The sequence below is a fragment of the Lycium barbarum genome, chromosome 12, assembly GCF_019175385.1.
Source record: "Lycium barbarum isolate Lr01 chromosome 12, ASM1917538v2, whole genome shotgun sequence".
In the NCBI taxonomy this organism is placed as follows: domain Eukaryota; kingdom Viridiplantae; phylum Streptophyta; class Magnoliopsida; order Solanales; family Solanaceae; genus Lycium; species Lycium barbarum.
In genome coordinates, this window is record NC_083348.1 from 87,629,557 (window position 1) to 87,646,611 (window position 17,055).

Genomic DNA, 17,055 nt, shown 5'->3' on the forward strand with positions numbered 1-17,055 from the left:
AATAATAGTATTTATCTTACTGCGGATTTTCGAAATATTATTGCACGGCTATTATAACACCATATGATTTTATTACCCGAGTCTAATAATCACACATTTTTTTTGGTATTAAGTAATATTTTGTCACCCTCGGTATATTCATTAATTAAAATGGGTCTCTTATTCAAATTTAGAAGCCAAACTATTTCTTGCACTCGGTCCGTATTTTGACTTACCGAACCCCAAATCAAAGTCCGACTAACTCCTAAATATTTTTGGACTAGACCGTATTTTGTCTCAAAATTTTAGACCAGTCATTGTCTTAATTCATTAGCCCATTCTTAAAATACCCGGTCTAAAATCGACTCGGTCCACAAATGGACCGGGTCCGGCCCATTTTCCATTCAAAATAAGGGGAACCCTTAGGGTTTCCCCTTCATTTTCTTTTCGTCCCCGCCGCATCTCATCTCTCTCTCTCCCTCTTTCTCTCATCGTCGTCTTCTTCATCTCCGCCATACCCTGCCCTTTCTGACACCCCACCTCCTCCTGCTCCCCACGCACCTCTGACACACCCCACACCGCACCACACCTTTCTCCCTCCATCCATGCCCATACCCTGCTCCACTATATCCTGTTCCCCACGCCCTTCCCTCGCAGGTTTTTCCTTGAAATGACTATAAAAGAAAGGGGAGGAGATTTTTGAAAGAAAAAAAACCCCAAAAAACACTGATATCCTTTTGAATCGCGAGGATACCATCTAGAGAAATACAAGTTTAATAGCCTAAATTTTCTTAAAATATAGAGTATTCAGCAATGACATCAGTGGCTTGATATCGAGTCGAGATCGAAATCGATCTTTTTTCGTTTATTTTTGCCCCCTTTGGAATCTGTTTGGATTCGAGCTTGCGTCGAGGAACCCCTTTTTTTAGTGTTCGAGCGGAAATCGAAGACTCACACCTCGGATTTGCTGCACCCGGAAAAGGTGACCCTTTTTTAGCATTTCGATTGATTTCTGTGTTTGATTAGACATGGCTTTAGTTTGGTTTAATTTAGTTAAACATATTTTGTGTGACTAGTTCTAAATTAGTTTTTTAAACATATCTCGTGTGTTGGTTTAGCCTGATCTGTTTGGTTAAGCATGTTTTACATGTTAATTTAGTCTGTCGAGTTAAGCATGGTAATAAGCTAGCTTAGTTGATGTTAGTTAAGCTTGTCTTATTTGTTAGTTTAGCTCAGTTTGTTTCTAGTTAAACATGTTCATATACGGATTTAGTAGAGTTTCATTGATTTAATCATTGTTTAGAATAATTCAGGTGTCATTAGTTTAAAGCCTACTGTAAGGTGCATATCAGTCCGATTCCTGCTCATCATTTTCCTAAGCATATGATATAATCCTATTCACTATCCTGTTAGTTCATTCATTAATGAAGTCTCATAGCCAGATTAAATGAGATGATGACACTGTAAAAGGACTAAGTATGTTAAGGTTAAGTATCCGAGCTTGTTCGAATCATGTTATTTGTCCTAAGCTAAACATGTCCAAAGTGTTTCAACACCACTTGTTTAGTTGGGATCTCATCTGATTAAGGCCTAATAAAGACCATTATCATGCCTATTTGGTTTACTTTTGCCTATTGTTAGAAGAATGATATTAATCCTCGTCTATTTTCTGGAACTTGGGTCTGTTGGCTCAATGTTATGACGTCAGATGAGTGTATGTCCATGTATGGCCTAGAAATCTGCTAATCAGGCTAATATGATTAAAATGTGCTATGATTGGTAATCCTATTGACTGTTTGCGTCAAATCTGGATTGATGTGTGTTGGACTTGATCAATATGGTTAAATATACATTAGACAGTGTATAAGTTTTCCTGTTTTAACACTATAATTAGTGTACTCAACTCTTTGTCTGGTTTTAACTAGCATGGGAATTAATCTTGACTGCCTGAGACATACCTGTACCCCGTTTAAATTAAGTCCAGAGTCATTTGTGACCTATGTATTTGATTTACAAGAATGATTTTCCTGTGGTGTTCCCGGAATCAAATATTATTCTCAGAATGTGTTACTGGTGAAAAAAATGGAACTCTTATGTCTGCTGGACCTGAAATGGTATCCATTGAAGTTAGAAATGACATTTACTTGGCTTAATATAGGAACCAGACCACCTATATGCTCACTTAGTGAATTCTGTCTCTGATATGTGTTCTATGTCATTTGGTTTGTTGTGCATCACAAGTCTCATAATGTGCTTTAAAGGGATTAAAAGGATTCAGATTTAACTTCAGCATTCGTGAACCTGTACCAATACTATGTGATCATTCCTTGTTAAATGTAAACCTGATTAGGCTCACTTAAGAAGATTCTAGGATTAGATGGGTGCATGCCTTTGTATGATGTTTTGCTGGGATTTATAAAGATGTTGAAATTACTATGTCCAGCTAATGTGTTAAAAAGGGAAGATGCCAAAGGCCTGTTCACATGACCAAATTCTATGCCTGCTGTCTGTTTGGTTTACATTTATGCTTCAAATGCACACGTCTGTTAGCAGGGTACTGCATATCGTGTCCCTCCCCGTATGGTTATCCATTGCAAATATGCATAATCCACTTGTCCACCTTGAATTTGCATTATACATGTTTAGTCGTATTTATGGGTTATGTCTTAATTCTTTTCTCTCTTTTCTTTCATTTTTTTTGCATGAACCTCACATATACGAGTCCGAGAGACTCGTTCTTCCTCCGCATTTGATGTTGGGGCTAAAAGCCCAACGAGATCTCTTCATCAACCCATCCCTGTCTGCAGCTCATTCTAAAGAAATAAACTTCTAGGCCGAAGCCCAATTGACAACAACAGCCGCAACAGGCTATATAAAGGAACTATTGGGCTAAAAGCCCAACAGCAGCAATCAACAGCCCATTTAATATTTCTTGCTTCCTTATCTCATTTTATACATTTGATTTGTATTTGTGCAACTAATACTCTTTTTATTTTTTCATTTTCCTGAACTTAGATGATTCTTAAATTAATTAGTAGGCTTAGTTTTTTTAGTAATGGGTAGTTAGTTTAAAGAAGATTAAAATTAATTCCATAAGTTTTATTGTTTTCTTTTCATGTTAAAACATCTAATATTTATTTTATTTTATATAATTGATTTGCAAAATGGCATGATCATATATTTTAAGTAAAAGAAATCATATTTTACTATCATAGACATTTCAAAAGCATTGTTAATACTCAAATATAAATTCAAGTATTATTTTCATAAATAACTCTTCAAGTTTGAATCAATCATATATATTTTAACCAAGCATAATTAAATAAAGTTTAAAAAAAGGGAAAATTTATCATCTTTTGCATCCTATTTTAAGTCTATGATTTTCTACGCCATTGCACTCGTATGATGTAATTTTACTCAAGTTTAAATTGGTTAGGTATTTTCTTAAAGGGTTCTATTTATGTACAAATTATTATATTTTGCAAGCCTCATTTTTATAATAAAATTATCATCTCAAGCTTAACAACATTTATAAGTTTTATTTTTTAAGTGGACTACTATGTATTTTTTCAAGTTAGTTTAAATAGCATCATTATGCTTTCCTTTAGAACCTCAACAACATTTACAACCTATTTTTTCTTAAGATTTAAGCATTATATTTAATCTGAATTAATTAACCTAAGTTTGGTCGGATAACCGTAAGTTAACGGATCCTAAAGGATGCCTAATCCCTTCCCTTTAGGATAATATAGAGCCCTTACCTAGAATCACACTGGTTAAGCAGACTATTAACAGAGGTTTAGTTTCAACTTTACCTTAGTTAACATTTAGATGTCCTAATTCATCGTTAAATTAATTAGGTGGCGACTCCTTAAAACAATAATTTAGGAATCCCCAATATGTCATACTTCTAAATCAACCCGGTTAAAATGGGGTGTGACAGGTGCGAGGATATCTTGATCTTTTTAAAAAGGTTCAAATTTACTACAGCGGAATTTTCATTAGTCTAGTGATAATAACAATTTTGACTTGTCCCCTCCAATGTATAATAACCTAACTAAGTCGTATAACTCAAACAAACCTTGGATTAAATGTTCAGTTCAAAGCTCCACCACTTAGAACACATTTCTTCAACAAATAATACTCTCTTTTTTAGTAAATAAGTTGGGAAATTAAACTTTTTTCCTTTCTCGCAATTTTTTCCCCACAACACTAACCTCATTTTTACTTGCATGGATGAATAGAAATTATGTCCACTTCCTAGAGATCGTGAGACTGGCAATTCCAAGATAGTATGGTCATTTCTAATCTTCTTAACCGTTATAAGAAATAATGTAGTTTAATATAATATTATTTTAATATTAAAATGATAATTTCTTCAATAATCCTCGCTCATTTAATATTAAGAATAAGAGAATTTATAAGGTGGAGAGAGTCGGAGACACTATTATGCAATATGCATAATGAAGATGTGCAATGCCTTAAACCTTTACTTAGAAAAACAACAATCTTTACTATAGAGATAGTAATAACTTTAATTTAAACTATGACTATTTAGGAAAAATAGCGTATTATTGCTTACACATAATAATCAATTTATTAATAGAAACTTTATTTTCCAGGACTGTATGATATTACGTTATCTTGATTTTTATGAGTGCTTCTCATAAGAAGCAGCCTATGACAATACGGTTGCACATAATTATCAGATGGTGGTGTGTGTGTTAAAAATAAGGGAGAATGTAGGGGCAGGCACGGTATAGTATATCGATTATCATATCGAAATCGAAATTTTTTATATCGCGGTTTCGGTATTATGGTATTTGGTATGCATTTTAAAAAAAATTAGTATTTGGTATTCATAAAGAAAATATTGAAATACCGAATACCATACCGAAGTATATAGTTACATATACAATTCATATATCTTAGTATTATAATACTAACAAATATATAAACTAGTATTACTAGAAAATTAATTGTTTAAACATTGGAACTTTGACTACTCTATCTTGATTTAAATGTCTTTTTGTAATTGATTTACGAAGGAGATTGCTAGTACTTTCTTTTAAATATTTTTACATGTGTAAGGTGTTATAATTGAGAATTTCTTGTACAATATAATTGAGAGTTTTTTGAATAGCCGAAGTCATAATTCTGTATGATATGAGTATACGTAAGTCGAAGTCGAACAAATTATGGTACCTATTTACCGCACCGCAAAATATCGAAACTAAACTTAAAAATATTGAATCATACCGAATTAATTGGGTATGGTTATGGTATAGTATTTTTAGAAACCGAAATTACCATACTGAAGTTTCAAATACCGTACCATGCCCACCCCTAGGAGAATGACCTATATATACATAAGAATAGAGTATATTTACAAAATAGGATGATAATTTTCAGTTTACAATACATACCAATAGATTTCTTACAAAACATATGCGAAATTTTTGCTGAAGTTACTTTTTTTAATTTTTTTTTCTAAAATATATTTTCTTTTTTCGCTCAAGACTTAAAAAAATCACTCAAAACTGTGTATGAAAGTTGTATGAAAAATGTACGAAATGTGCATATCTAGCTCAAGGCTTAAAAAGCTCGCTCAAAATTTAGTGTATGAAATATGTATATCACATTCAAGGCTTAAAAAGTTGGTTAAAAATTTTGTGTATGAAAATGGTATGAATTATGTATATCTCGCTCAAGGCTTATAGTTTCGCTCACATTCTTTGTGTTAATACAACTACAACAACATTATATTCAACTTTCATACAATATTCAAGGCTTAAAATTTCGCTCACAATTTTGTGTATGAACACTGTATTAAAAATTTCGCTCACAAATTTTTGTATAAAAATTGTATTAAAAGTTTCGCTCACATGTACACATTTCATACATTTTTTATAACACCAAAATTTGAGTGAATTTTTTAAGCTTTCAGCGAAAAAAAATTAAAATATATAAAATATTTTTTCAAAATTAGAAAAGAATAAATTTTAAAATAAAATTAATTAAAAAAAAGTATGAAAGATGAAGATCCATTATATTTTGTAAATAAGGAAAAGTATCCTTATATTTTGTAATATAGAATTTTAAATAATATTATTAGGTCATTTTCCCTAAAAATAAAACTCATATCTTAAATCCTAAAAGGAACTGGCACAAAAAACTTGGACCAAACTTCTTCGGATTACTCTATTTTGGACACTGTTGCAAATTGCCCTTCTTTTGGGGTGGTTTTTAAATTTTGTCCCTCATATTTGAAATCTTTAAATTTTGCCCTTCAGTTAAAACTCATGGGTTCCAGGTTCGAACCCCCACACAGTCAAAATTTTTAAAAAAAATCGCAAGGCAAAGTTTAAATTTCGCTATGTCCCTACCGGCATACACTTGTGAAGGAATTACCAAAGTTATGCCGGATCCGGCATACTTATGCCTTATGGGCAGACTTGGCATAAGTATGCCAGGTCCGGCATAACTTTGGTAATTCCTTCACAAGTTTATGCCGGGTCCGGCATAAAAGTTTGCCCATTAAAAGTATGCCCCCACCGGCATAAACTTGTTAAGGAATTACCAAAGTTATGCCGGACCCGACATACTTACGCCAAGTCTGCCCATAAGGCATGAGTATGCCGGGTCCGGCATAAATTTGGTAATTCCTTAACAAGACGGGTTCGACATACACGCGACCCAAACCTTGCCTTGCAATTTTTTTTTTTAATTTATGCTTGAGCGGGGGTTCGAACTCAGAACCATGATTTCTGCACGCTCAGAGTTGGAATGCGAAGGGCAAAAATTAAAGACCAGCAATATGAGGGGCATAATTTAAAAACCACAAATATGAGGGGCAAAATTTAAAGACCACCCCCAAAGAAGGGCAATCCGCGCAAAAAAATGTTTCATCTGACCCAATTTCATTGTAAGGGCCTTGGCCCAGTCATTTGCAAAACCCAAACCTTTTGGGGGTTTCCCTTTCCTAAAGTACATGGTGTGACCACTAGAGGAAAAAAAAGACCCAAAAATGTCCCATTTTAAGCAAATGACCCGAGTTGGTCGTTCGGCTCAAATTAATGGCAAGCGCTAGCCCAGCAGCCCATTCATTATAAAAAAAGAATCAGACTTTAGTTGCCACAAAATAGCGAATAGTCGTCAGTAAAAGTTCGCTACAAAAAGAACAATACTATTTGTGGCGATTAAAGTCGCTACTAAAGATCGAAGAAAAAAATTCATATTGAACCTTAAAAAAATGTCCCAAAACATGCATAATATGTGTATAATTAGTAAATATACATTAATTATATATTCATTAAACAAAAATTATACACCAATGATATATTTTCTATACATATACTTTACGGATACATATTCTATACGATAATGATACACTTTCTATACGTATGATACATTTTTTCTATACATATACAGTTGTGTTACATATTCTATACAACAATGATATAGTTTCTATACGTATGATACATTTTCTATGCATATATAATGATACATATATAACAATGATACAGTTTATATACATATGGTGGAATTAGTTAAAAAATGACTAGAATATGAAATTACTTTGAAAAGGCTGAAAAATTACTTTTAAAATTCTTGGGCCACCGGGTGTCAATAGTTTCACCCAGATGGCTATTTGTGTCCTTTTCTCTTCTTTTCCACTTTCCATTATCTATAATACAGGATGCGGTTTGTTCCCGATCGAGGATGTAATGCGACAAAATTGAGCATGGAAACGGCATACTTCCTTTCGGTTGTTAATTTTAATAATCTCTACTAAACTTATTTACTTCTATATAAAATGAACTTTTGACTCAAGTATCAGTAACAACAACATACCCAGTATAGTCCCACAGGTGAGATGACTCAAGTACCAGTTATGCATGGATTATAATGTACAATTGTTATATACTCCTAGTTAATAATAGTGGAGGAATTTGGTTAGACAAATTTTTGCAAGGATTATCAGCGGCGGATCAGAGCTAGGAGCCGACGTACGGGTTCGGCCGAACTCAATAGTTTTAGTTGCAACTCTGTATTTGTATTAAGAAATTCATTAAAAATGTATAGAAATTAAATTTAGAATCCAGTTACTAACACCTGAAGTCGCTTTTCTAGAGTTTAGAACCCATAAAGTTTTAATTCTGGCTCTGCCTCTGAGATTATATATGATGCAAAGATTATAATATGGTCTATAATATTCACTAAATTATTATATTTCTTATAAGATGTTTGATTTATTGCATTAAATCATGGTCTGGTTTTAATTGGATAAATATTGTCTCCATTGTTAGTTCCCTAGGCCTATAGTAAATTGCTTTACTCCATTTGTTTTTGCTTTACTATCATATCTAGTCTAGTAAAAACAATTAGCTTCATCTAATTAAATAAGATTTGCCATTGGCGCCAATCGTACAGTACTATATAAATCAAAAGGGTTTTCACTTTGTTGACTCATAAATGCACACCGGGTCCGATGGATGGGAAGCCTAAAAAGGCAATCACAATAATCAAAGATGTTTGTCGTTGGAAACTTCCTAAGCCAAAATCAAGATGCATTCTTGGTTGAGTTCAAGGATGTTGGTCCTCCTAGGGTTTGATATTTGAAGTTCGCTTTTCATTTAATAGCCTCCCTTCTCCAACAAGACATGTCCTATTGAAAATGGAACTTTTTAAAAAAAAATAAAAAATCTCTCTCTAAGATCGAAACCTTTTTGGGTACCAATCATTACTATCTTCTATTTCATGTTTGTATTTGCTTCTTCAACCTGCATGGCAACTTGTTTTGTTTGCCTCTGCTGCAGCTTCTTGATTACACGAAGCTCTTAGTTCCAACAATGCGACACTTCTAAGTTTTAGATTTTTTGTTGCCTAATCATGATTAGTTTTTGGCATACGTTTTTAGATTTGATTTTAAAAAAAAAAGTGTTATGCATGAAATGGTATCATTACAGATTAATGAGAATTAATTATAGCTACAGAAATATTATGACATGTTTAAGGCAACACTTTTCAAAAAAAATTTAGCCGCATAAATGCTATGACATATTATATTTGAGATCATATAAGTTTCAAAAAAAACAAAAATTGTTTCTTAAATTATGTGTTGATTCAAATTTTTTTACATGAGTTGGAATGCAAGGAGTAACTCTTTTTCTAATAGAAAAGTTTAGCTTTATTCGTAATTAAATAAATCTGTGGCCATAGCTTACAAGTTACAACTTTTCTCCAATTTTTCATCTTGATATTGTTATGTATACAATGGGGAGATGATGATGAGTTCTTATGGCAAACTTTTCAATTGTTAATGATGAAGAAACTTCATCTAAATTCAAGTACAACACACGTTTTCTCAAAAGAAATTTATGCCCAGAATTAAAAATTGGAATTTTCCATACACCTAGAAACTGTAACACATATACAAACAACAATATATGGCAGCATTGTGTTAGCGAGCCCCAAAAATGTGCTTGCAACAAGCCGCATTAGTCGCTGGGAGATTCTGTATTAGAAAAGTCTTGGCTCACTACTCTGTGTAAATATTCTTTAGAAACATCCATTAAATATATTAATCAACTTCTCTGGCTCCAAGATTAGACAAAGACAATGACAAAAAGACAAAAATATTATACTTAGATTACTGTTTTTCTTCCATTTGTTTCTTCAGCTGTTAGTAATCACTCCTCTATATCAGTAGGGGTCTAACTGTCAAAGAAAAGCTTCATGAAAACTTGACAAAGACACTTTTCAATATTCTTCTGTTTTTTCTCTCTCGAAATGTTCGAATATTAGTAAGGAGATATTTAGTAAACAAAGTGAAAACTGGCCGAGGAAGGGGGGCTTGATTCTCCTGCACCATTGTAAGCAAGACCAATATCAAGTTAGTGGTGGAACTGAGTTTTCAATAAGGAGAACCAAAATATAAAGAAGTTAACATATAAATAAATCAAGGGGATTCAACATATTTTATGTGTGTGAGAGAAATTTTACCTATATGCAGAGTATAATTTTTCAACGAATATCCCTTAGACAAGGAAGGCTCCTCCACTGCTCCAAGCATATCTAAAATTTTCTTAAAAACGTTCAAGTTTAAAGGTCCTTGTATAAATACACATGTTATTGGTAATGAGTAATATTGAGTATGAGTGCACCCATTACCTTCAGCTCAAACTCTATATGTCGTAACTATTTAAAAATATTACTATTAAGTATGTAATGTATATAGCCACACCCATTTTCACAAGATATTTGGATCCGCCTCTTCTAATTTACATATCCTAATTAACTAGCATTCATAACAAGTGCATAAGAATTTCCACTGTATTCCAAAAATAGTCCTCACAGTCTTAAATTGTTAAAAAACTTTGGTTGATTTTGTTCTTTTCACCTGGAAGATAAAGTGAAAATGACAAGCTGCTTGCTGAAAGATGAAAAAGATCGTATGCTAAGAAAATTGACTTTCCTAGCTGATTACATTAGCTCTTTAAAGACTAATATATACATCGCCACTGCTTGTGATTCTAAGACTACATTGATTCAAATGATCATAGAATATTTAGAAAAAATTTGATGTCCTTGTGACTGAATATCTGGGCCTGTTCTGCAAAGTGACTTGTGCTTTGAATAATGCACAAGTTGGAAAGCTTTCATTTTGAGCTAGGTCCTTCAGAGTTTCTTCCCTCAGCTTATCATAGTTCAGCACAGAATACATCTTTATCTTTTCTTCTTCAGATAAACCATTATGTACCTGTTACAAACTCAAGAGTTTAAATTCTGTACACTAATAGCGTAAAAAGTATCAAACAAATCACTCAATTAAAAGGTACTACGTAATAGCAAGTATCTATACATACTCCAATAAGAATTGATTAGTAACCTATTGTAACATGTTAAATTATAGCGCCTGGTATATAAGTTAAATCCTAAAACGAAACCTTAATTAGTCCATTATTCTACAATTTTCGAGGCTGAGTGTGAAAGGACTAACGGTTTATACAACAAAAGACAACAAAATTAGAATTGAGTTTCAGAACATACATCTAATGTAAAAGTGAAAAAAATAGTGAAAGATGTCATACCTTGAGGTACATATCCATGGCAAGATAAATTTTGTCATTTGATTCTCTAGCAATATCAGGCATTGCCATAACCAATGCCAAAAACTTGGAAGGTTTAAGACAAGGATCAGGGGCCACTTCCATGATATATAGATCAATTAACTCAGCAACTTTCTTCAGTTGATACATTAATATTTTTTCGCGGCTATTGGAGAGGAATATGTCCAGCAACCTCAGAATTAGATTGACATTGTAAGCAACTTTTTCACCAGCTGGTGAAGGAATAAGCAAATCATCCAGTTTAGCTCTATCTATCTGGGAACCAATTAATTGTTCTAATTTCCCTATTGAACATTTGTTCACTTTCAAAGTCAAGGACAGCTGAAGAATGTCAAATAGACCTCTGATAGACATGAAACTCCCATCAAGAGAAGAAAGGAATTCGGTTACTGTCTCAATGATTCTGCATTTCTGAACTAATGAAGCACTGGAACACTTCACTCTTTTGTAGTAAAACAAGAAAGAAGAAATCACAGAATGATCCAATTTATTACGAATCATTGTCTCAATAATCTTTTTGAACATATTAAGGTTCAAGAATCCAAGATCTGCAAACCACCAGGTTGCTTGAGAAGTGTAAATTCCCCTGCTTTCTGTACTAATATCCCCCGAAAACTGCATGGACGAACTGTCGGAAGAAGATGCAAATGGGCTAGAAATGTAATGAAATTCAAGCCTTCCTACCACACAATCCAAGAACTCTTGAAGTAAAGATGAAGATGGCTTGAAAAAGATCAATTCTTGGCAATTTTCCAAGCCAATTATTAGCTCAGACCATGTCATGTAATGAGTCTTTTGAAAAAAAGAAATCGTTTGCTCGACTAAATTTGGTTTTCCCTGCATTTCTTGATTCATTTCCAGATAATTGGCAGCACAATGCAGTTGAAACATGTTAAAAGGAGTTATCTTTATCCTACCACCATTATAGCAAAACTTAACAACGAGTTCAAAACACTCAGCACCTCCTGGAAACTTGTCGAAAATTAATTTCAGCCTTATTGTCTTCCCTGTCAACTTACTGAATAATTTTCTTAATCTCCCTGAGAAAGATGTAAGAATAGTCTGCAGAAGACAAAAAAACATAGATATAAAGATGGTCAGTCAAGATTTTCAAAAGGCTGCATGTTAGTCCCTAAGAATCTTTTTTCTCAATGGAAATGGCAAAAAATTATATTTAGTCCCTAAGAATCTTTTTTCTCAATGGAAATGGCAAAATATTATACTCATACAAGAACTTGGATTTAATAAAACTCAATGACAATGATCAAGAATTGACATTAGGAAAGAGGACATCATAGTAAAATGTATGTACCTTGTCAACTAAGAATATTTCTTGGCCATTGACATCTACCTCAAGAAGACAGAAATTTTCCATAGTCAAAGGATGGTTCCAAGAGCTAAAAGACAGGGAAATGAATGTCCAAATAAACCATTAACTATGGGATGTCAAAGCTCTAGAATGATATTAAGAAGGAACAAACAAAATGCTGAGAGATGGAAGATAAAAGAAGGTCCAACACTTCGAGTTTTAAAACCATGTAGTTTATTGGGAAGGTTTCTCGACATTTGTGAAATTTGGTATGTCAATGGAAGCATAGAAAATTTAGGAATTAGAAGCATCCAAAAAAATAGTCAGGGCTTCAATAAAACTGCAATACAAGAAAATCCTGAAAATTAAAGACAAAAATGAGAATTCTTTACTTATTTTCCTTTAATATTTGTACTATCTATACTTCCGTATAGAATGATTATATTATTACTACTATTTAGAGAGCCAAAATATTTTCTTTGACCGTGATTTTTCTGAATATCTTTAAAAAAAAAAAAATTAACGCTAATAAGTTACTACTCCATTATTTATGTATAGCACCTCTTGTGAAATTCTTTTACTAATATGTCAAAATTTAAAAACCAGACGTCCAAATTCACTACAAAATTAAATATGTTGACTTTCTTATACCAATTATTGTCATTCTGTTAGTTCTGAAGAATTGTTATCATCCAGATCCTCCGCAATTTAAAGTCCTTATACGTAGCAGTTGATGATTTTTCTACTTTTTCCCGTCAATTTTGGATAGTGGGATAAGCTGACTTTGAGTTAATTTCCTTTTTACTATAACATAATTTGTTTGACTAAGAACTTGTTTCACTTGCAGGGAAAGTACTGCAAATTCCAAATATTAGTGATTGTCTTGGTGTTGTTCATACAGGTAGCTAGTGTGAACCTTTAATTTGGAGCTTTTTAGTTCACATAAATTTCCAGTGAGCTGCAAATATTAAACAACTGGACAGTTCACTTTTCAGCAGAAGGGGAGAGAAATAAAGTTAATATTTTCTTTAAAAAAAAAATTATTAGTGACAATTGTTAATATAGAGAGATGAGGTATTGCAGAAAATTACTTAACGGAAGACCATTAGCTTCAAGTCAAATTATAATATTTACCAAAGGGCACGAATGTACCACTCAACTTTGCGATTTTGAGCAAATATACCCCTGGTTAAAAAAGTGGTGTATATATACCCCTGTCATTACAAAATTGTGGTGCAAATATACCTCTACGGTTACAAAATAGTGCAAATATACCCTTTTTGCTGACGGGTTTTTTTACAAAAATTTAAAAATCATTTAAGTTATTTTTTAATTAAAAAAATGTCACGTAACTTTAAAAAAAAGTCTACCCACCTTTTTTTTTTGAGTAGACATACTTTTCTAAAGCCACATAGTAATTTTTTTTATGGGTCGGGTTTGGTTCGTTTACAAAAATGGGTAGACTTTTTTTTTAAAGTCACGTGTCATTTTTTTAAATTAAAAAATAACCTAAATGATTTTTTTTTTAAATCTCGTCAGCGAAAAGGGTATATTTGCACCATTTTGTAACAGCAGGGGTATATTTGCACTATTTTATTAATGGCAGGGGTATATATACACCACTTTTGTAACGAAGGGTATATCTGCTCTAAATCGCAAAGTTAAGGGGTATATTTGCACCTTTGCCCTTTATCGAATAATGTGGTGCGCAAATAGAGTTCTGTTGATATTTTAAGGGGACAATGGAACCCAAATCGGTTTTTCTGTACATACACTACTAAAAAATCTCTATTTTCCCACTAAAAAATGTTTAATGGCATTTTCCCACTGAATGTCGGTGGAAAAAAATTAAATAGTGGTGCTCTCACGCGAAAAAATAATGAAATTTCCCAGCGTTTCAACGGGAACCTGTTTCCCACCATGTATTATCCCATTGAGCTGGTTCAATGCTAATGAGGTGGAAAAATCATATTTTATAGCACAAATGTTTACTGAATATTGGTGGGAAAAAACTCTATTTCGAATAATGAGAAAGATCATATTGCACGTTTTACCCAATAAAAACATCATATTACACAGTTCTTTTTAAATTTAATTTAGTGAAACTTCTGTCTGCTCTTTTGCTTCTATTTTTACATTTGACATATCATTCAACCGTAACGCTATTCAAATGTTTATGCAGATTGCCTATTATGAACTATCTATAATTGGTCCATGATAAATGTCCCAAAATAACAATTTGTATTTTTGGAAATGAAGAAATTTCTGGTAAGGAATGCTTTTCCCTTTAATGAGTCTTATGTGACGCGAATTCGAATTACTCGAGTCAGCGAATTATACCGAATGGTATAAAAGAATTTAAGAACTGCAAAATAAGCATATATCTTAAGTGACTATACAAACGACACCCAGGAAAAAAGAAAAAGAAAAAGAGTCAATCGAGAACACGGATGATAAAGGCAAATTTTAAGGGGTGAAAAGCATGCACACTTTTTTAAAAGCAGTAAAATACAACAAAAGGTAGAAACTTTTCATCAATAATAGATTTTACAAAATCTGAATCTCGTTGCAACTTGCAATAACATATCCCGTTTTCAAGTATTAAATGCTAAAGCCGGCACGTCCACGATGCCAATCAAATAATAATTTAATAAGAACTCCAGAAAAGCTTTGATTAAACGAAAATTAATTCAGCTCTTTTTGAATCTTGACATCAGAGAAAATAAAAGATTCCATTATTTTCCATAACCTTTTGAGCTCAATTAGAAAAATCTATTAGAAAAAGGATGATCTAAATTAGTATATACAGTTTTTACAACCAAAATTTTCAATTGAATGATTCTCAGTGACCTCATATTTTTGGCATTTGGTCAGAGACTCGAAAAAATAAGTTAGCACCCAAGGTGAGGTTTGACAGTCACTCAAGCGGGAAAAACTATTTCAATTAGGTAACTTTTTTAAATTTATCTAAGCCATGGTTGACACGGTTATCCGGAAACTATGATAGTAGGAGATTAATAGGAATCTAATGAAATAATCGAGATACGCGCAAGTTGATCTGAATACTATTGTCATATATAAATAAGGAAAAAAGCTGATAATTGGGACTAAAGAAAGTATAGCTTCACGCATTTGACATGCATTTCGATTTTGATAATCTCGTCATTAAATGCAATCCACGATATCTTTATTTTATCACCAATTATTTGTCATCCATATTATTAAAAAAGTAGCCTTTCACTATCATCACACCTCACTTGCAGCCATAACCAAATTGACCTAAATAGTTCTCTGCTAACTTGTTATAAACATTCAATAACACTAGAAAAGCCCAACATAGCTAGGGACTACAAAATTGTAAGAACTATGAAGTTCTTAGCTGATTTTCTGTCCTGTTATAGTGGTTCTGTTAGTGATAATAGTCCCAAAATCGAGGCATGTTCTCTTGTTCAAGTGACATGCCTAGAGGAAAACATTACCAGGGGTCGAAAATTAGCTCGTAGAAACTCATCATCAAAGGGATTGTGGCAGCCATCGCTATACACCATATCGGAAAATGAAACCATCAAAGCACAAGAACGGATCAAAGCGGCCAGCACCAAGAAGATGAAAACTTATAGACCAAAAACCAATTCTCAACCTTGTGTTTATTACAATGATCTGAGGTAAGCAGCTACTTTTCGTTAACATGAAATAACCACTGCTTGAAATTATAAGCGGCGGAGCTAGAGTTTTCACTAAAGAAATTCAAAATATATATAAAAAAAAAAAAAAAAAACACCAAATGATCAAGGGATTCAACATCCACTATACATACCTAAAAACATAATATTAGACCTATGTAATGTTCGGAGGACCCCTTGCGCCTCCTAGCTCCATCCCTGCTTGAAATCATAGGTGGTCTAGGGCATGTTACCATGAGTTCAGCTAACCTTGTTGTTTTTAACGTAAACTATTAGAAAAATGAAATAAAATATATACATATTGTAAGATCATATATATATATATATATATATATATATATATATATATATTTGTTATTCAGAACTCACCAACTCTGCAAACTTAAATTCGCCTCTGCCTCTGATCAGAAACTCGTATTTGGGAAACATGGGTAACCAAAATGCAGCTGTGGTTCTTATTTTTCGGGTATCCAAATCAGTGATTAATATTTGACATGTAATTTTGGCTCGTAGGGTACAAGCTCAGTTTCAGACAAGTATTATGGCACTATCGGCGGCAACCTTCTTGTTTTGATTGCCTTTTCTAGTTACTCTTTTCATATCTTTTGAAAAGTTCGCGTGCTTGTGGGGAACCACATTAGTCACGATACAGCATGTCTTCAATGAATGTAATATATTGCATTGCCCTTCAGTTTATAGAAGCAGCCAGAGAGCAATTATTATTATTATTATTATTATTATTATTATTATAATACTGTAATTATCTGATTAAAACCAGAGGAGCCATTACATAATGCAAGATCAGCCATTGATGAGTAAACTTACCAGAAAGCAACAAAATCATGAGTTGATGCCAATCAAATGCTCCCTAATGCATGCCTAGTGATAGAATCACGAAGAGAAGGCATGAGGTCCAAGGCGTCGGTCATTTACCAGGACCTAGGGGTAATGT

At 32.9% G+C, this 17,055-nt stretch overlaps 2 protein-coding genes across 2 annotated transcripts; one reads left to right on the forward strand and one right to left on the reverse strand.

Annotated features, from left to right (window-relative positions):
* Positions 1 to 10,362: 10,362 nt before the first annotated feature.
* Positions 10,363 to 12,802, reverse strand: LOC132623270 (BTB/POZ domain-containing protein At3g22104-like). The gene is made up of 3 exons (XM_060338004.1): positions 12,424 to 12,802; positions 11,073 to 12,173; positions 10,363 to 10,741 (listed from the first exon to the last, which is right to left on the reverse strand). The coding sequence occupies exons 1-3, from the start codon at positions 12,484 to 12,486 to the stop codon at positions 10,550 to 10,552; spliced, it is 1,356 nt and encodes a 451-aa protein (XP_060193987.1). The 5' UTR covers positions 12,487 to 12,802; the 3' UTR covers positions 10,363 to 10,549.
* Positions 12,803 to 15,641: 2,839 nt separating this feature from the next.
* LOC132622384 (uncharacterized) lies at positions 15,642 to 16,831 on the forward strand. The gene is made up of 2 exons (XM_060336992.1): positions 15,642 to 16,085; positions 16,617 to 16,831. Exons 1-2 carry the CDS (start codon positions 15,787 to 15,789, stop codon positions 16,675 to 16,677), a joined length of 360 nt encoding a protein of 119 aa, XP_060192975.1. The 5' UTR covers positions 15,642 to 15,786; the 3' UTR covers positions 16,678 to 16,831.
* Positions 16,832 to 17,055: the final 224 nt, after the last annotated feature.